At 33.9% G+C, this 22,415-nt stretch overlaps 1 protein-coding gene across 13 annotated transcripts in view; it reads left to right on the top strand.

The window, feature by feature from the left end:
• The first annotated feature begins 13,646 nt into the window (after window positions 1-13,646).
• Window positions 13,647-22,415, top strand: part of LOC110095659 (MMS19 nucleotide excision repair protein homolog) — a 97,662-nt gene continuing 88,893 nt past the window's right edge. For 9 of the 13 annotated variants that reach the window (XR_003702153.1, XR_003702152.1, XR_003702157.1 and 6 more), the window contains exons 1-3: window positions 13,721-13,901; window positions 14,185-14,247; window positions 14,337-14,391. Coding sequence is in view for 5 of the 13 variants with exons in the window: in XM_028698842.1 (XP_028554675.1) it covers window positions 13,830-13,901; window positions 14,185-14,247; window positions 14,337-14,391 (190 nt within the window). In the remaining 8 variants the exon portion in view is untranslated. The other 4 variants (XM_020821289.2, XM_020821290.2, XM_020821282.2 and 1 more) reach the window with 3 other exon arrangements.

Genomic DNA, 22,415 nt, shown 5'->3' with positions numbered 1-22,415 from the left:
TGCTTTGAATGCAGGAATCCTAGACATGTAAAAGCTGACTACCTTATACTTAAGGCTCACCCAAGCAAGGAGAATGGGGAGGAGAAACCTAAGTTCAAAAAGGGCAAGCTAAGAACCCAAAAGGCCTTCTGGGCAATTCTGCATCTAACTCCTCTGAAACTGAAGCTGAAGAAGAGACAGCAAACTTGTATTTGATGGCGAATGATCATCTTGGTCACTCTAACCAAGAAGAAGTATGTGAATTAATATATGATCAATTTCTTGATGTTTATGAGAAAATTCATTTATCTTATAGAAAGCTTAAAAAAATATATGCTAGCTTAAAATTGCAATTTTTTAACTTATAAAAAGAGCACAAAGTTTTGATTAAAGATCATTCTACACTTGATAACAATCACATGACATTGTTAGATAAATTTGATGCTTTGAATAAAAAGAGTGTTATACCTTCGTGATGTTTGGTGACGACGGTGTCGGGGCACGCAAATTAAGATAAAAATTTATCATTTTTATTTAAAAAAACACATTTCGATGCTTGCAATGCGATGAATAACTAAAATGGGAAGCTTGATTGACCAGGAATTAAATGAGTAATGATGTGGACAACTCATATGTTAAACTTGGATGCCCATTGGTTCACCTAACTATATCAATTCATCTAAAACATTGCTTTTAAATTTTGGCAAAATTTCAACTTAAATTTTTGGCGGGCAGATTTTCGGATTGGATCTCACTTCCGCTCTCGTAAAGTAACACAATATTAGGGTAGAAACAAATCCACTGAAGAATAGAAAAGAGATGGGAATGCCTTTTTGCCAAATAGTGGACAAAATATGATTTTTAGGTTTAGAATCCCTAACAGCATGTCAAACATCCTTAAAAGAAAAACTACCATCATTTGATTTGTTAAATAAAATACAATCACTCTTATCAAGTTGGAGGGGGATTTTCAAAATAATATAAATGATAAAATCAGGAACCTGCTCTGTAAGACAATGCACATTCCAACTGCCATTATGAATAAAATCTGACACTTTAGAAGTAAAAGTAGAGTGAGTATTAAGTAAATTGTCAATGGAAGAAGTACATAACCAATTGTCTTGCCAAAAGAAAATGTCACCTAAACCCAAACCCCATTGAATGAAACTTTCAGCAAATTGACTAATGAGCATGATTCCCTGAAAAGTTTATATAGTGAGCTAGAAACTACATATAAGGACTTAAATACTCTTCCAATTAATTTAGATAGTAAGAAGCATGCTTTTAAAAATAGAAATTTCAATTCTTGAAAATACAAATAAGTTATTAGAAGCTCAATTGACTACATTCAAAGAAAATAAAAAATCAACCAAAATGCTTGAGTTTCACAATCCATCATATCAGCATGCAACATTCAAACCTAGGAAGAGGCACTATAACTAGAGTAGATTAGTAAACCCTTTTTCTAGTGTTAGATATTTTTCATGTGACATGTAAGGACATATCTCCCACACATGCACCGTTCACCATAGAACACATTTGATGTGGAGACCCAAATTTCTTGATTCACAGTATAACACATTTTCATTGCATTCTTCTTTTCATAAGAAGGGATCCAAACTTATTTGGGTTCTTAAACCTAATATTTGATGATTATATAGGCGTGCTCTCATAGAAGACTTCATGAGAGTATGTTATACCTTGAAGTGGATGCTCACGCCATATGACTAGAGATGCTAATCAATTCATTTCACTGGAGGACATGATTGGAGGCAATGTCACTCTTGAAGACAACACCACTAGGAAAGTAATGGGCGAAGGTATAATCAAAAACTCCAAAAACCTTTTGATTAAAAATGTTTTACTTATTGATGGCTTAAAATATAATTTGTTCATCATCAGTCAGCTCTATGATAAAGTATTCAACATAAATTTTTTGTCAAACAGTTGTATTATAAGCTTAAATAATAATATTGTTTTGCAGGGAAAAAAAGATCAACAACGCATACATACTTGATTTAAATAGTATTAAATGTGATGCTTCATTTTGTTTAAAAAATATTGCTGATGAGTCTTGGTTGTGGCATAGGAGGTTGTGTCATGCTAGCATAAAAATACTCAGAAAAATAACCCAAAAAAACTTAGTAAGAGGAATCCCAAAGTTTGAATTCACTAAGGACCACCTGGGTGATGCCTGTCAATTAGGGAAATAAGTCAAATTCTTTTTCCATTCCATTAAGGACATTAGCACCTTTAAACCTTAGAAGTCCTTCACATGAATTTATTTAGACCTATTAGCACTGCATGCGTAGGTGAAAGGTCTTTGATTTGTAATAGTCGATGACTACTCAAGGTTTAGTTAGCTTAGACTTATGTCACATAATTCATCTGATGAATTTAAACCTTTCCCCACTTGGAATCTTAAAAAGCTAGGTTGTGATATATAGACCATCCATAGTGACCATGATGAAGAATTCAAAAATGAAAGATTTGAAACTTACTGTAAGGAGTAAGGGATTAGTCACAACTTTTCAGCTCCTAGAACTCCTCAGCAGAATAGGTTAGCTCAAAGGAAGAATAAGACCTTAGTGAAAGGCATTAGAGCTATATTTGTTGAGTAATCACTTCCAAAATACTTTTAGGCAGAAGCGATGAACACATCCTGTTATGTGATGAATAGGCTGAATGTTAGATCCAAACTGAATAAGATAACCTATGAGATCATTAAAGGTAGGACTCCCAACCTTTCTCACCTCCATATTTTTTTTTTAATTTTTTCATTATAAATAATGGGAAATCACTCTTAGGAAAATTTGACCTAAAATTAAATGAAGGAGTGTTCTTAGGCTATTCAAGTGTAGGAAAATTCTACAGAGTGTTTAATAGGAGGACAATAGTGGTGGAAGAGACTACTCATGTAGTATTTGATAAATCTGATTTTGAGAAGTCTAGAATTTAGGAAGAAGATGAAGTAGGTGAGATTACCCAAGGAGTAGAAACTATAAATCTAGAGGAAAGAATAGAACCTCAAAACACTTTGCCTAGAGAATGAAGATATTCTTCGAGTCATCCAAAAGAACTGATCTTACGAGACTCTTCTGAAGGTGTTAGAATTAGGCTTGGACTCAAAAAAGAAGTTATCCACTCTACCTTCATCTCAATGACTGAACCCACCAACATCAATCAAACCCTTTTTAATGAATTTTGGATCCTTGTTATGCATGAGAAATTAAACTAATTTATTAGGAATGATATCTGAGAGCTAGTAGAAAGACCTAAGGATTAAAGTGTAGTAGAAACCAGGTTTACAAGAATAAAATGAATGATTCTAGAATGCTGGTTAGGAATAAGATAAGATTGAAGGCTAAGGGGTATAACCAAAGAGAAGGGATTGATTTTGAGGAGACTTTCACCCCTGTAGCTACATTGGAAGTGATTAGAATGCTACTAGTATTTGCTTATTATGAGGGATTTAAACTTTTCCAAATGGATATCAAGAGTGCTTTTTTAAATAGGGTAATAAAAGAGGATGTGCTTGTAGAGCAACACCAGACTTTGAGAATTCCCAATTTATAAATCATGTTTTAAAATTAAAGAAGGCTTTGTATGGATTAAAATAGCCACCCAAGGCATGATATGAGAGGCTTAACACATTCATACTGGAAAGGGAGTTTGTTAAGGGGGCGTAGACACCACTCTTTTTCTAAGGAGAGTAAGAGAAGAATTACTCATTCTCCAGATCTATGTTGATGATATACCTTTTGGATCTTCTGATAAAAAATTATGTGTTAATTTTTCTAAAATAATAAGTATGGAATTTGAGATGAGTATGATGAGAGAAATATCCTACTTATTGAGGTTTAGCATAAGGCAAATGGATGATGAAACTTTTCTTAATCACTCAAAATATATTAAAGATATCTTGAAGAAATATGAAATAAATAAAGCTAAGCCAATAAACAGTCCCATGAGCTCTAGTGTTTAATTAGATAAAGATTCGAATGGAAAATCAGTTAATCAAAAGAAATATAGAGGAATAATTGGATCGCTCCTTTACTTGATAGCTAGCAGACCTAATACAAGATTTAGTATTTTCCTTTATGCTAGATTTCAAGCTGATCAAAAGGAATCCCACCTGACTGCACTTAAGAGAATCCCTTTTTTTTTTGAAGAAATGCAAATTGCATTAAAAAGAAAAAATAACTATTATAAACTAGAAAGCAAAAACAAACCTTTAAAACTATCATAATGGATATTTGATCCACTAAATTCAATTTTAGATCCATTAGAGTGATGGGGATACCAAATAATGAAACAACCTAAAAGGTTGGTTAGTATTCCAGAGTTCCCAATAGATAGAAAATGAAATCTAGTAAAAATCCCACATTTCAATACAACGGTTTCAAAAAGGTAGAAAAAACCTATAAAAAAAGCAAGCAAATGACAACTTGCAATAAGAAATATAAAAAGAAATGCTAATCCAGCTGTCCAAACATCATCCGAACCTCCATCAACAGTCTTAGGGTCCAACAAGCTCCATTCAAGAGTAGAATCCGCTAATACTTCAACGCAACCAACATCAGCCAACATGAACGAGCCAATCAATGTCAACAAAGCAATAACATGAACTCCCACCTCAAGAGTCCAAGAGTCAAGCTATTCACAGCCAAAGTCATACGATCTGAAAATCACCACCACATACATCATACTGCCAAGAAAAAAACTAGTTATATTCCAATCCCTCAAGTCTCCAGCAAATATGACTTGTTCTTCAAAAACCGAAATGACAACCATCTTAAGTTTAGATGAGATAAGCTCCCATCTAAAACAATATACACTTCTATGAAAATCCAAAAAAACAACCAGCATTATATTAGCTTCAAAAACAATGTCTTCACCAGAGCATTTACCTGATTTGCTTTCCTTGGAAGATCCGATCAACTCCATAAAAATAGCTTCATAGCTAGAAGAAACAGCAACTTTAACTCCATGTTTTTTCAGGAAAATAGAAATCCTCTCGCACAACAAGAAATCACACAATCCCATATATTTGAACAGAAAAAAAAACTTCACAAAAGTTCTCCCAACAGATCTTGCATCTCATTCCATAGTTGAATGATTCCAATCCTTAATTGAAAAAGGATCAACTAATCACCTCTGGAAGATATAACTGACCACAGTTGAAAAATAAAAAATTACAACAAAATTCCTTGAATAACTGCCAAATCCTCTTCAAGAAACTCGCAGGATCATACGTCAAACCCAAAAAAATTTTAGATCAAAGAAATGAAACAAGGCTATTACAAAATCCAAACATAATCAAGCAACAAATATAATCAAAATTCTCAAATCTTATCAAAGCAGAACAACAACGCCACAAGCCATCTTCTGCCAGATGATTCCCCATCAGATTCAAGGCCGTAACCAGCCACAAAATAGAAATTTCATCTAAAAAAATACTCAATCCACCATCAAGTAAACAAAAATCCTCTTCAAAAATCTCATCCAGATATATAAACTTACCAACTTCAATAAAGAAAGGTAAATCTGAATAATAATTCCAGACAATACCCAAATCCAATTGAAGGAGAAATGAAGTCAGTATTTGGTTCGCCAAAAACTTCTTAAAATCTGTAGCTTCTCTACCCAGATCCTTTAAAGAACCTCCGTCGGCCATGCCTAGCCGACGGAGAGCCACCGATTTCCAAGGTATTGTCAAAATCTCCAAGATCGTCTTCTTCGCTTGCTCCGCCCTTTTCACTCGCCCTTTTCATCAAAAATGGTGATAAATCAAGAAAACCTTGCAAAGGGAAACTTGGAAGAAAAAGAAAATTTAAGGCTGCTTCCGGTTCAACCCATCGCACCGTCACAAAATCCGCAACCCTACTTAAGAGAATCCTTAGATATCTCTTAGGAACCCAAAACTTAGGAATTTGATATCCAAGACATAACACTTCTTTTGAGATTATATGATATTCTGATTCAAACATTGTAGGGTGTATGGTGGATAAAAAGAGCCCCTCTAGAATGTGTCAATTCATTGGACACTCTTTAATCTCCTTATTCAGTAAAAAATAAAACTTAGTTGCACTTTCCACTGGTGAAGCTAAATACATAACTTTAAGAAGTTATGTGGCCCAAGTCATTTAGTTAAAGCAATAAATTCTAGATTTAGGATTACCTGTATGCATAATGTCAATTATACGTGATAACACTAGTGTCATCTATATTTTTAAAAATCTTATCAAACATTCTAGAACTAAACACATTGACATAAGACATCACTATTAGAGACCATATTACTAAATGAGACATTGAGCTACACCATGTAGCAAATCAAAACCAACTAGCTAACATCTTCACTAAACCACTGGCCTTTGAAACTATTAGGATCTTAAGGTCTAGATTAGGTGTCATAGACATAAATGCATGAACTTGATTATTACTAAACTCTAAATTTTCTGTTTTCTGATCTTTCTTTTATTTTTGTTTGCTTTTTTGTTTTTGTTTATATGTTGCTATTTTATTTGTTTCATTTTTATGTTATTCTTTCCTTTAGTTTTTTATTGGTCATTGCTGAAATGACATTTTTTACCTTCTTTTTGTTTTTAAAAATTTGTAAATAATGATTGACATCCCTAAATCGGATAAAGGAAAAAACACAATTGATTGTTTCTCTTTTTCTAATTCCTTTAGCAGCAAAATTTTATTTTTGAAGCAAAAATTCTATTTAAAATTAATAATTAGACTTTGAAAATGAGATCTTTTCTATCTCATATGAAAAATGTTCATAGTCGTTAAATCTCCTTCAAGCTTTCTTGATCAAATTGTTGCATTTATCATATGAATATAATTCTGCTTTGTGGTATACTCTTTATATTAGAGAGTGAGTTTTTTTAATATATTATCTGGAAGATATTCTCACAACTAAGATTCTTTAAAGATTTTGAAAGGGAGCTAGCTCGCAAAAATGATAAGAGTTATAAAATGAGCTCAAAAATAAAAAGATTTTTAAGATTTCTGTTTTATTTAGATTTTTGTTTTCAAAAGATTTTTAACCTCTAAGGAGTCCGAGCTGGGGTTAATAGGATCGGTCGTTCAACCATTTTTCAGATTTCAGTGATGTTAATTCATTTCTTACTAATTTTTAATTCAATGACATGAGAAATTTATCATATTCTAGTATTGATAAAAAAATAATATTTTATGATCTTTTTATTATTTTTATAATCTTTTCATTATGTTTCTTTACTTATTTTTTATTATTCATTACTTATTTTTATTTATTTTTGGGACCTCTTCTGATCAACTTTATCCATCATAAAAAAAAAATTTTTTGTTCACATTGTCCTGAATGATATATTATCATCCTAGATGATATCATCAATTCACTATTCATCATCCATCTGACAGTTGATCAAACTTTATTATTTGAGATCGTCCTGGATGATCCACATCATCCTAGACGATATGAACGAATCCTTGCTCAATAATTGGTGATTATCTTGGACAATTCCATCTTTATACTGGATGATCCATGAGGCAAAAATGGTTGGATGCTTTAAATTCGGCCGGCATGATTCATTATTACTAATCATCCTAGATAATCCACCTGTTCGTCTTGGATAATCTTTGTTGTCAAAGATCATACTGATTGACTTCTCGGGATAATTGTCTGTATTTGATCATCCTATACAATACAACTGCTTTTTTAACCAATCGGTCTGGATAAATTATTACTCCTGATTATCCTGAATGATCCTGCGATCGTCTTGGAAGATGTCCCCAACCCTATATAAATAGACATTTTCCATTGGCTTTTTCACTCCAAAATCCTTTCAATCATTCTCTCTTTCAGTCAAACTCTTCAAATGGTTGGTGGCAAATGTTCTAGGATGCTGACTGGAAGCTCCTTGAGGGGAACTATCAACCCTCGCTTCACTGAGGAAGCAGATAAGGCTACTTACCTTCAGTATAAAACATTAAGGATTACATCCTCTTAGATCGTCAATCACCGCACACTAACTTATCTAGTGTTAAATTTGTTTGCCCATACCACCCTTACCTTCATTCTGACCCTCGCATTCCCTTTCCACTCTAAACTTCAGTATGAATTCTTTGCCAGCCTTCGACTTAACTTTGCATACACTGCACTTCAATCTTATGTCAACGAAAGACCTATAAAAATCACTTATCAGGAATGTCATGAAGATCTTCAACTTTCCACCATTGGCGACAAGCTTCATATATTGGCTTTAGATCCTGATTTTTACTATAGCCCTATTAATCAGTATTTAAGACACACCAATGTCACTTTCATGATGATACCTCTAATTCATTAGTTAAAGTTAATAGGAACACCCAACATGTCCTTAGAACCTCTCTAATTCCAAAAGCTAGTGATTGTATTTACATTACTCCTCTACTCTCTCTCTCTCTCTCTCTCTCACCACCTATTATATCATGACTCATTGGAATTTCAATGCTACAAATCTTCTTTTTTGATACATTGAACACTTGACTAATAGTAGGGATCCCAGACATAAGAGAAAACCAAATATAGTCCTAGGACATATCATTATCTATGTCCTTTAAACTAAGTACAATCTTCAATATCCTACCCCACCAAACTATCAACCTACCTTCTATACCAATAACTCCTTTTACGTCCTTCACAGTACTCATCTCCATCTAGAACACACGTAGGTTGAGGGAGTAGAGGAAGAAGATATTTTTGAACCTGTTCCTATCAACCAGTAGTCACAGCTAGATCAGCTGGTGGACAGATTTGACCAGTGGGAGGCCAAGTTTGACTTATAGGTAGTTGTATAGGAGAAGTAGCCAAGTTTCATTGCAATCAATTAGAAGAACAATCAGGAATTGCTAAATTATACGCGCTTATTTTGTCTCTTTATTTAGCTTATCCACCTTATCCACTGGTTCGAACTCGAATGTGCCCACCAGACAAAGAAGCGGATATGGAAAAGGGCATGCAATATATGTTGATCATTTTAATGCATATGTAGCCCAAAAATAGCAGCAGCACGATCAGGATATGCCCTGGTTTGGGGAGCCGTTTGCTTCCATTCACAGTCTCATTTAGTGACCACTACCTCCTCCTTTACCTGATCAGGGTCCTTCATACTTGTAGATTTCTTGGTGTTTTTGTGTGATGCTTGTATTGATGTTCTTTTATATATATTATTCTATTTTGTGTTTTTTCTCTTTTTTTGCGATGTCAAAAGGGGGAGTAGTGTGTTGTTAGTTGCTTATATTTTAGTTAATGTATGTTTGACTTATTTTAGTGTAATTTATCATGTTTTATTTATGTCCCTATTTTTGTTATATCTCTATTTTTAAAATTAAAAAAAAATGTGATCTGAAATTTTCTGACAATAATGTTTGTCATCATAAAAAAGGGGGAGATTGTTAGAAATCTAGACCCAAGCAATGTGATTTTGATGATAACAAATATTATTATTTTTTTACTACTGTTATTCTTGCATATCTATTTACATGCCCAGCTCACTAACCTTTCGGGTCCATAAGTTCACTTATAACGTCAATCAGCTCAAGATTAGGTATATTAGAATTGAGTAAGTGTATATTTTCTATTCAAATACATATTTTACCTTTTTTTAAGTCAAATGTACTTTTATGGATCTTGAAGCCAAGTAACCTTGCACACACACTCAAGAGGAGAATTTTGGTGAATTAGAGTTTTTCTATTTTTAATCATATCATACAAATTGTTTTGGATGATCCAAACCTTAATTAGGGCATTTGGGTCATGTAAACCTGATTAAGGAAATCATCCTGAAGTATACCCCTATCGTCTTGGACGATTTGCTTAAATCACAAAGCTAGCCGTCAAAGTCAGTTAGGCAAGTTTGTTAAAACTATCAAATTTTGTGCTAATCGTACAAGACAGTCTGGATCATCCTGGATGATTCGTACTAATCATGCCTAAATTGATATGGTAATTAGGAGAGTAATTACGGTTAGATTGATCGATCATATCATCTGGGATGATCTCAGAATCATATTGGACGGTTTATAAGAAAAACTTTAGTTTTTTCCTAAATATCGTGGATGTCCTGAACTATCTGCTGGACGATAAAGTTTATTTTTGAACTAATCATACAGGATGATGTGGACATCATCTTGGACGATCAGTTATATTTCTATATCATCCCGTTTTATTATCTGGACGTCCAAAACTATATGATGAATGATTATGTATGATTTTGAACTAATCATACATATCATCTTGGATGATTAGAACAAACATTATGTTTTAATCATATAGGAAACCCAAATCGTCATGGCTGGAAGGGCTGATTTAAACTAATTGTTCAAGACGATCTGTCGATCGTCATAGATAATCTTTGATGACAAGTTGAAAATTAGGGTATTTTTTTAAGGCCTTCTATTTAAGCTATCTCAATTGCTTATGATATAATCTTTTGCTGTTGTCTTGACCTAAGAGGGCTTAGAGAAGGAGAAGGAGAGCTTGGGAGATAGAGAGTGAATCTTATGAGGGAGAGTTTGTGAGGTGTTCACAAAGATTATTCCAAGCAAGGATTCAAGTCATCTTCTCTAATCATTGTCCTTGGCTCCTTGGAGGCTCTAGGGAAGTTTTCATCAACACTAGATCAATGTTCTCTGCCTACTTCAGGAGAAAACAAAAGGAGTTGGGATTCTCTACCTGCTTTAGGAGGAAGCAAAAGGAGTATAGGTTCTTTACCTCATCGGGATTGGTGAAAAGAGTTTATAAGGGCTTATCCGCCTTACTATGGGAGCAAAAGAAGAGACACTATAGTTTTAGTGTAATACATGGAGAAGAGGCTCCGAGTAGATGTAGGTCAGGTTGACCGAACCATTATAAAAATCTATTATGTTCTTTTTATTTTTATTCCTACACTTTATTTTTCGCAATTTAATTTTGTGATTGATTGTATGGTTAAATTCTCTAATTAATTTTGTTAATTGCCTTCTCATCAAGGGCTGATCTTGTTTGCTTTAAAATATTCAAAAAGGATTAATTTTTTTTTTACTTAAGAATTTTTAAAATTATCAATTCACCCCCCTCTTGGTTAACCTTGGACTAGTTCATAAGGGCTTAACAACCCTAACAAACTTTCATATTTGACTCAAGAAAGGTAAAAGTATAAAAAGACTGAAAAATATAGACTATTCCTAGTCTACCCAATCTTGAGCTGATTGAGGTTACAAGTGAGTTGTGATCTTGAAATGTCAGTGAGTATGGCAAAACAAATATGCAATAGATTCAAATAGTATAGTGGAAAATCCATTAATATTTGTTATCATCAAAATCACAAGACTTAAGTCTAGATTTTCAACTAGATACAATCTATTGAAGTTGGAAAAAGTGTTGAGGGTGCTTGTAAGGTTGATGTAATTATGAACTTTCACTTTTCCAAACACCAGAAGGTCATCTGCAAAGAGAAGATGCGATAGATAAAATCCATTATGCTGAATCCTTCAAATATTTCAGAGTGTTCAAAGTTGCCAGGGAGACAAAATAAAGCATCCATAATAATGCAAAAAAGATATGGGCTTAGAGGAAAACCCATTCTAAGCCCTGAAGAAGAGGAGAAGAAACCTTCTAAAGCCCCATCAAAGCATATAAAAAAATTCACATCTGTAATGCATGGTTTGATCCATCTAATAAAGGTAGCAGAGAAACCCTTTTAAGACAGTCTTGAGATAAGAAAATCCCTTGAAATAGTGTCAATAGCCTTCCTAATGTCAAATTTAGCACAAAAATACATGTCCTTGTTGCTTTTCTTGAAAAGGCTCAGGAGCTTCACAACCAAGATGGAGTTATCCATAGAGAGTCGCTAAAAAAAGAAAGTAGTTTTACTTTGATGAATTATGAATGGCATGATATGTTTTAACCGAGAGGCTAAAATCTTTGCAATAACTTTGTAAAATACATTGCAAAGAGCAATAGGCCTAAAATCAAAAATATTATTGGCATGTTTGGGAATGAGATTAAGAGTAGTAGCTTTGGCATTTCTCAGAAGGTAGCATTTGAAGAAGGACTTTGATTGCTTTGAAAATAGTAGGAACAATAATGTTCAAACTCTTTTTGTAGAAATCAAAATTGAAACCATTTGGGGCCCTCGGTAGAGTTAGATGATCTAGAAAAAACAACCTCACACACCTCCTCATTTGAAACAAGGAGCAACAAAGACTCAATCATATGAGAGGGGATGGTGTTACCAATAGGGATAACACTGATATTTGAAAGCATAGGGGGAGGAGTATTAAAAAACTCCTTAAAGTGCATGATAATGACATCTTTATTAGGTGCTTGATATGGATTAGACCTAAGAAATGCAACAGAAAGAACACTCCTGTTAAAAGATTTTCTTTTATGGACTTTTGAATATAGAAATTTTAAGTCTTCTTCCCCATTGATCATCCATTTGACTTCAGACCTTTGGATAGTCTAAGTGGCCAAATAGAGGCATAATGCACCAACTTGGAATTTATCTTTTTAAGATTGATACATAAATCTACATTAAGAGGATCCAAGTCTGCTTGCATTTGACAAACTTGTTGTTGAGAGGTAAGATTTGTATACGTGATGACAATAGAATTGGAGGAAACCCAATTCTTAGTTTTGATTGAAGCTTTGAGCAGTTTAAGCTTTAGGTAGAAGCTAATAAAAGGATTTCCTTGAGTGATTGAGCGAATTCTAGCCCAGCAATTTTTATACATAAAGCTAGCAAAAATTGAAGTAAGAAGATCCCAATACTCATGAATTCTAGCCCAGCAATTTTTATACATAAACTATGTTAGTGGCGCAAAGTTTCTTCTACTTTGAGAATAAGAGGGGAGTGATCCAAAACAGAGTGGCTGAGGACTTTGTAGAAAGAGTTGGGATAGGTTATTGTTTTCAACTTGGAGAGTGGGTAATTGAGCGACTATGATGATGCATGCTCCTTCTAACTAGGGAAGGCTTCTACATTGCATTGACAACCTTAGCGTCATGCACTCTTATTATGCCTACTTTCCTGTCGGTCTTATCACTTTTGCCTTCTCTATGGATGGCATGCTTTGCTCGGCAACCAGGTTGGATTTGTCTCCGGAAGATTATTTTCATGAATATGTGGGTAATTGGATGCTTCTGAGTCAACTTTGATGTTCCTTTTTTTATTAGTTTGTTTTTGACATTTACACCTAAGCTTTATAAAATTTATTTACCTTGCATTTAGTTGTGTTTTCTTGCTGCTTTGTTTAAAATTGATTATGCCCTTCAAAACTCATTCGTGTTCTGGAGCCCTTTTTGCCGGGGATATTAATCTAACTCAACTCAATTAATTGAACTTTAATTTATACTTTATTTGGTATGAATTTTTTATAGTTTCTTAAAATATTTTTTAGTAAAAAAATTAATTTTTTAACTAAAAAGTTGTTTTCAGAAATAGTAAGAAAGTTTTCTAAGATTTTATTTGAAACAATTTTTGATTATTATTTTTCATTACTTTTATTAAATTTGTTTAATAAAAAATTATTTTTAAAAATAACAAAAAAAGTCATTTCAAACAAAATTTGTGGGCTCCTTACTCCAATCAATCACGTAAAAAAAAAATGATTTTATATAAATTTCGATTTTTTTGTTTATTTTGTGGAAAGGCGCGAATCGGATTCTTCGGGTGTTTTGCATAATCCCCTTGAGATTCTCTGGAAAAAGCCAAGGTGTGTCGCCTGAACCCTAACATAAACCCCTTAAAAACCAAAACCGCAGTTCGCAACTGAAGTGCATACGCAGTCTCACTATCTCTCTTGCTCTCTCTCTAGTTCCCGTGTTCTCTTCAATGGTGAACGCAGCTTCTTGGGTCTCGCACATCGAGACCTTCGTCGACATATCTCGCCCCGCAGAGCAGCAGGTAAATCTCTCTTTCTGCTTGTCAAATCTTTCATCTGTGCCCTATCACCAAACTAAGTTTCTCACGGAGTAATAAAGTTAAAGTTCTTTATTTTTTTGTTTTGTTTTTGATACCGTGAATTTGCAGACCATTCTGCTTTTTTATGGCTTTTGTTTCTTGTATGTCATCGCTAATATATTCCACGAAGTACCCGATTTTTGCAGTTTAGTGCTTGAAACTATGTTAGTTTAGTCTCCGTTCTTTTTCATTCCTTTACTAAATCCTCTGAGTTGTTTTGTGGCAGAAAGCTGGCGTTAATACAGTGGCTGGTTTAGTCAAGAATGATTTTTTAACTGTCGAGGCATTGGTTTGTAGTTATGTTTTTCCGCACACATTTTTTCTGTTGTGCACTTTCCTTATGTGCCTTGAAGTTGCTTCTCTTTTTTATTTGTTTAGGTAAAAGAAATGGAATTATACCTGACAACCACGGATGATACCATCCGCGCAAGAGGTATTGGTGTTCTCTTGTTTTCTCAGTTCCTTGTATGCTTCATTTGGTGTAATCATGGGAATGCCCTTGTATTTGGGATGTTTTTTTTCCTTGAAAACATTGCCAGCTGATGCCCTTCTACAATTCTTTAAATGCACGCATATTGAACTTTCTTTTTTAAAATCTGAACCTTCATCATATTTTCGGTTTGATTAGATAATAAGGCACAATTTGTTACATTCTATTGTTGGATAATTTTTCCTTATTTAAATGATCCTATTTATTGAATTGTCGGATCCAAATGTGGGAATGGATACATTGAATATCATTTCATGAATAAGAAGACAAATAAAAATATAAAACTATCACTCCATCATTGCATTGACATAAATGGTTGGGGATGGAAATGTCACTTGCTTGACATGCAAAAGCAATTTCTGGTCTTCCACACATGATGTTGAATTGGTATGCTTGATTAAAGCTACTTGGCTTCACTATCCTTGCTAAAGAAAAACTTTCCTCCCAAGGGTTGGAGTGAGGTGTGAATTCTTATGAACAATAAGTTTTATCCTTCTTTGGTCTATAGTTCAAAGTGATGGTGATATTATTAGTAGAATTCAAGTTGGATGGTTGAAGTGGAGGAATGCATTGGGCTTGTTCTGTGATAGTAAAGTTCCCCTCAAACTTATGGAAAATTATATAAGATGGTGGTTAGACCTGCAATGCTTTATGGTGCAAAATGTTGGCCATCAAAACATAGTTTAAAATTGCGCAATAAGAGGCGCGCCTCTGCTCAATTCTGCCCCAAAGAGCCTCATTGCTTAAGCTTTTTTGGGTCTTCATGAGGCGTACGCTTCTGAGGCTGAATTGCGCAATTTAGAGTGAGGCGCATGCCACTTGTAACTGGGACTCACACACTTAAGTTCTAATTGAAATAAGCTATCTTCCTCCTTTCTTATTTCCGCCTACCTGAAACTGAATCGACAAAGCCGCAAGCCGCACGCTTGCTCTGCTCGGCCTCCCTTCCCGCCGCCTCTCCCGCCAGCGCCAGCTCACTCCGGTGATATTGTAGTGTCTGACCGCCCTCTAGGAGAACTCCACTACCGATTTTAGGTATTTTTTTTTAGTTCAAGGAAAGATTTTTCAAGTTATAGAAAATCTAGGTTTTTTTTTTTGAGATTTTTTGTTTGTTTTCATGTTTGTGCATTAGGAAGCATGGTTAGAGGCAAGGAAAAGGAAAATATGTCATTGCGGAGTGACCTTTCTTGGAAATACAGTGTGCAGGTTGATGTAGGAGGCGGCGAGAAGACATATGTGTATTTAAAATTCAATTTTCATGATAAGGTAGTGAAGAGAGGAGTTATTCGCATGAAGGAATACTTATCTGGCTCACATAAGAATGTAACACCTTGTGCGAATGTTCCGGATAAGGTGAAGGAGGAAATTACTGCTTACATGAGAAATAGTACCACGACCAAACATTTACAACAGGAGCAATTTGATGAAAAGGTCAAACATGGTGCTTACTTCGCAAGAGAGAGTGGAAAAGGCTCTTCCTCCACTATACATAATAGAGGTAAGCGGGGTCCTATGGACCAGTATATGACTAATTCAGGAGAGGATAGAGGACAAGTACATATGATGCCTGCGGCTGGTACCAGAGAGGGTCGATGTCAGGTTTGCATGGATATTGACAGATTTTTTTTTGAGAATGCCATACTATTTAATGTTGCAATATTGCCAGCCTACTTCAATATGTTGCGGTCTGTAGGGTTGTATGAGAGAGGGTTGAAGGCACCTTCCATGTACGAGTTGCGAACATGAATTTTGAAGGAGTTGCAGAACACAGAGCAGAGTATTAATGAGATTAAACGGACATGGAGTGAGACTGGTGTTACCATTATATCAGATGGATGGTCTGATATGAAGAGCAGGAGCTTGATTAATATCCTTGTAAATAATCCCTACGGCACGGTGTTTTTACGATCAGTTGAAGCTTCAGATGAGGTTAAAAATGCTGAATTCATTTTCAATTTGCTAGATGGGTTGTTGAGGAGATTGGGGAGCAATTGGTTGTTCAGGTGGTGACTGACAATGCCAATGAATTCAAAGCAGCTGGTTAGATGTTGATGGAGAAGAGGAAACACATATATTGGCCCCCTTGCGCATCACACTGTATCGATCACATATTAAAGGAACTTGGTAATTTACCTCAACACAAGAGAGCGCCCATTCTAGGGCGACGAAGATCACAAAGTTCATCTACAATCTCTTATGGGTCTTTAGCCTTAATGAGAAAGTTTTCAAAGAGGGAAATCATTCGCCCTGCTACCACTAGGTTCGTTATTACATTTGTACACTGCAAATCATTTTTAATTCCTAATGCAAGTTTATTCTGCAGGTTTGTCACATCTTATTTGGCACTGCAGAGCCTGCTGGATGTGAGACAATCTCTTGAAGCAATATTTTGAGGGGCGAAGCAGGTCAAGTGGGCACATCCACTATTACCACACCACACACATCCACTAATTATGCAGCATAATAAGCAAATAAAGTTATTCCACAACTTCTTATGTGCTATTATATATATATATATATATATATCAATTGAGCAATTAACATGACAATAATCATTCTTATTGAACAGGGAAAAGAAAAGTGAGTAATATTGAAAATAATGAAGATATGACATTCATATATACAATTGGAGAAGAAGATTCCCTTGAAGACCCATTTAGTGATGGAACATTATTGAATTTTATATGTTCTTTCTTATTTGTACTCTAAGAGTTTTGATAGGCTTATATTTTGTGGTTATGTACTTTGAATTATACTATACGATGCATATATTGCATCTATTTTATTATTTTTCACTAATTTCACTTGTCATTTAGATGTTTTTATTGTACGACAGACTCTTACTGTTATTTACTGCTAAAATTTTTAAATTCTCATTTACGCAATTTTTCGTCCGTGAGGCTTACGTCTCACACCGCCTTGAGGCTTACGCCTCGCCTCACGGGCGAAAAACGCCTCGAGGTTTATTTACACAATTTTAAACCTTGCATTAAAAGAGAAGTATAATATTAAGTTAAGTATTGCAGAGATGAGGATGCTCAGGTGGATGAGTGGCTTTACTCTTAGAGACAATAAAAAATGAGCATATACGTGAAAAGGTAGGATTAGTTCTAGTGGAAGATAAGATTAGAGAGAGTTTCCTTTTATGGTTTGGTCACGCAAAACAACGGTCTTCTGATGACCTGGTTAGAAAAGTAGATTCATTATATTTGACTTATGTTAAGAAATATAGAGGTAGACCAAAAAAGATTTGGTTAGAAAATATTAGAATGACCTTTCTTTATTAGATTTAAATGGGAATTTAACTTTTAACATGACACAATGGAGAAGGATTCATGCAGCCAACCCCACATAGTGGGATAAAGGCATGATGTTGTTGTTGTAATAAGTTTTGTCTTCATATGAATTGGCATATTAGGCGGGCTTCAACAATCACCCACTTCAAAGAGTGCATCTGATCAAGGATCATGTGTAATTGTAAAGGATGGAAAGTGCACTACAAAATATACATTATTACATTGCAGTTCATGCTACATTCCATTTAAAAGGCAAGACATGCAATTATGCAAGTAGAAGCCATGATCATTTTGCATGTTAGAAAATCAGGTTAAGAATTAAATGAATTAACATATTTAATATCAGAATAAAAAATATATAATTGTACTTGTCAAATAGCAAAAAAAATGTTTGGCAGTAAGATTTTAACTTCTTTTTAAATAATATATTTATTTGCACTGCTATCAATTCATTGCATGAATTGAACATTTAAGATATAATCCTAATATTTCAAAATAAACTTTATAATAACAAGCATTTATTTTTTTTATAATAGAATGTTTTTCTTGTTGGGAATTCTATATTCTTGATGTAAATACTACTAATTCTTCTTAAAGGAAAATCAAAATTTTCTACTCATTTATAGGATATTAAGCTATTTTAGCGTTCTTATTATTAAAATATTTTATAGCAGAAGATATTTAGTGATGCATTTATTGGAATAGTATCTATATTGAAATAGTTGAATTAATTTGTACACCCCTAATATCCAAATGTCAGTATTTGAAAAACTTGCCATTGATAATCAATTGATTAAACAAATTTTTTGCTATAATCAAACCACTAAATTATACCAATGACACTTCACAATTTTGTCAGATCATCTTTTTCAAATAGAGGAAAAAATCGATCAAAAGAAAAATCAATTAGAGAAAATTGTAGAATCTTCAAAGAAGGATAGTCGTCCTCAGTCTAGTTTAGCAATCACTAAATATACATCGATCTAAATGCCTCGAACTCCTAACTTCAGTCTATTGTACAAATAGGCATGAGATTGATAAAATTATCTAATAAATTAAGTCATCTAATATTACTGTATTGGATGAGACCAATACCTCATCTACATATGCATTTGAGGCTCCCAAAAATGTTGAATCACAAAATGAAATTGAAGAAATTCAAAAATCAATTCAAAATCCTAAAAAAAAAAAAAAAAAAAAATCTTTGCCATTAACTATAAATAAATTAAAATACCAAAAAAATGTCTATGACAAAAAATTATTATTATTCACGAGCCCCTATCGATATTATATAAGAGGAGGATCTTAGAATCTATCAAATTCAATATTATCCTACTCAAATTTATGTGTGGAATATTGACGTTCTTCCAGATTATCAAATTCATGGAACTATGCAACTAATGCTTTTGCTATTCAAGCATGCAAAGATACTACCCCACAAGTAGTAAAAGTTATAGTTAATGTTTTTATTGATGTCTTGAAAGCATGATGAGATAGTTTCTTTACTAAGCAATAGAAAAGAGGGGTCCTCAATGATACAAAATTAGAGGATTATACTTAATATTCTAGAAAATTTTATTTGTTGTGTCTAATTATAGAGAATAAATTAAATCTCTATTACAGAAATTATGATGCTCTACCATAACACATTTTTGCTGTTACGAAGATGTGTTTTAAAGTAGAGTTATGAATCTACTTTGTGCCAATAGCAACTATTGGAAACAAAAATTTATTGAAGGACTTCCATCTACCTTTGCAGAGAAGGTCAAACATAATCTTAGAGATATCTCTGGAAATATCCATTTCTATTTACTAGCTTCTTTTTATATTATAAATAGTTGTATAAAGATGGGATTAGAGCTTTGTGCTGATATTAAACTAAATGAGCAAATTAAAAAAAATGAATCTTTGAGAAAAAAATAATTAGGAGCATTTTGGGAGCAGTTCGCTTGTGATAACCCTTCTACATCTAGGCAAAGATCTAGAAAATTTCATAAAGAGAAACATAGAGAAAAATGAAGCACTACAAATATTTTTAAGCACCACAAAATTTCTTCTAATGATAATAAACATAAAAACCATAAAGAGAAAAATAAAGATATAAAATGCTTTAGATTTGAAAAATATGACCACTATTTCAATAAGTGTACCACTTAAAGAAAATAAATGAGTTAAAAATATATGATGAATTAAAAGAAAATCTTCTGAAAATACTCTAAACTTCTAATACTAAATATTGGATTCCTTTTATTTGATTTTACTATCTCCAATTTTGAATCTGAATCGGAGAATAAGCCACGTTATAATAATTGTGACCAATTCAACTATTATAAATTCATTACGGAAATTTCAGAATTTTATACTCTAATGAATGTTAAAAGTATCAAATTATCAAAATTCTTAGTCAAGTCCTTGATCGTGTGACGAGAGATGAAATATTAAAATTTAGAATAAGAAAAATTTGTATCCTTACAAAATGATTATTTTATATGCTCTATGAAAGAAGTATATTAAAGAATAACTAAAAAATCTGAATCTAATTTTACTGAATTTTCCATTTCATATTTAAAATAAGAAATTAAGAGATTTAATGAAGAAATTAGAATATTGAAAGACAATCAAGATGATCTTGAAAATGAAGTTATGATGCATGCAAATTTCAATTTTTTTTAGTTTTATTGAACTATTATAGTTTTGAATGCTATATTTATTTTTGTATTTTTTTTTAATTTTCTACCCTATGATAGAAGGCAATTATCATGAGTAGGTTGTGCTTTGGACATGTTTTATCTTGGGTGTGCTAGCTTCTTTGGTGCCTTGGCTCTTGGGCTGATTTGGTTCCTTGGTTTGGGCTTGGTTGTCTCGGGTTTTACTGCCCCTTTGGTGAACTGCTGGTTTTGCTTCTTAATTCAACTCATTATGATGTTGGGATGCCTTTTTCAGCTCATAAATTGGTGGTTCGGGTTCTTCGCCTCTCTGTTTGGCCTCTCGGGTTCTCTACCTGGCGCTTGTTCCCGCGGCTGGCCGTTTCTGTTTCTCGCGTGACCTTTTAGGTGCTGCTTTAGGTGTGTTTTGTTGGTCTTTTGTCTCCCTTTTTTTGGTTGGTTCAGCTGGAGGTGGTTGGAGCTGTTTGGCTTTATCTTTTCACCTATATATATATATGTTGTTTTGAAGCATTTAGTTGTTGTTGTTTGGTGAGTAAAGTTTTCTAAAAACCTAAGGGTTTCTTCTTGGGAAAGCTTGCGAGCTTCTTTCACTTCTCTTCTCCTCTCTTCGATTTTGTCTTGGGCTTCTTACCTACTTCTTCTCTCCACAAGTTTCCACCCCACTTGTATCTTTCTTCTCAAGCTCTTGAAAGTATCGTTTGCCGGTTTGTTAGCATTTCCGGAGGAGTATTGTTGTGGACGTTGGCCCAAAGTAGTTGTGGTGGACCTTTGGTTTGCATGCCTTTAAGCATTTCTTTTATTTTACCTACTATTTCGTTGCATGTGAGGTGACTACTAGTTGGTTGTTCTGAGGGTAGCTTGTTTTATTTTTAATTTAGCTTCGTTTTTGTCCAACTTTTGTTTGTTTGGAGGTTTGTTTGGTGTTGGCTTTCTAAATTTTGAATCGAGAAAAGTTCTGCTAGCCCTTGTGTTCTCTCTTTTGGTTTTTTTATCTAGTTGTCTGCATCAAGTTTGGTATTAGAGCCTAGGTTAGCATATCCTAGGTTAGTGTGTGAGTTTTTTCTTAAAATAAAATGGCTAATCAAAACAAACAAGGGGATTGATAACAAATGATGCAACAATTGACTGATTTACAACATCAAATAAACAACATGGCTAACACTCTTGCAAATTTGAATGTCAATAATGCTAATGCCCAAAATTCTGAAAGTGAAGAAGAAATCTCTAGGAATCAAAATAGAGGTCATAGGAATTAGGATCATGGGATAAAAATTGACGTCCATAACTTTGAAGGTAAGCTACAACCGATCAATTCATCGAATGGATAGAAAAGATGGACCAATTTTTCGAATGAAAGAAATACCTTATAATAGGAAAGTTAAGTTTGCTAGCTTAAAACTCACCGGTCATGCATTAACTTGGTGGAAAAATCTTCAAAACAATAGACTAAGAAGGGGAAACGAAAAAAATCCAAAATTGGGATAGGATGAAAGAAAAAATGAAAGAAAAGTTTTTGCCTTCTGATCACTCACAAACCTTCTTCTAGTCCAGTCCTCCTGATCAAAAGAAGGATGGGAGTTGGAGATTCTGTGTGGACATGGCTCTAAATAAGGGCACTGTACTAGACAAGTTCCCAATTCCGATGATTGATGAGCTATTAGACGAGCTATATGGGGCAGTGGTGTTTTCCAAGCTGGACTTAAAATCCGAATACCACCAGATCAGAATGAAGGAGGCAGATGTTCCAAAGACAACCTTCAGGACACATAAAGAACATTATGAGTTTCTGGTAATGCCCTTTGGATTGACTAACGCTCAAGCTACTTTTCAGTCTTTGATGAAAAGGTATTCAAGCAGCACCTCAGGAAGTTTGCCCCAGTATTTTTTGATGACATTCTGGTGTACAACAAGACTGTGGAGGAGAATTTAGAACATTTGAGGGTGATCTTAGAAGTACTGTAGAAGTATTAGCTGAGAGCCAACCTAAAGAAATGCTGCGTTGCTC

The sequence above is a fragment of the Dendrobium catenatum genome, unplaced genomic scaffold (assembly GCF_001605985.2).
Source record: "Dendrobium catenatum unplaced genomic scaffold, ASM160598v2 fragScaff_scaffold_1163, whole genome shotgun sequence".
Lineage (NCBI taxonomy): Eukaryota > Viridiplantae > Streptophyta > Magnoliopsida > Asparagales > Orchidaceae > Dendrobium > Dendrobium catenatum.
This window is presented reverse-complemented; position numbering and strand designations above follow the sequence as displayed.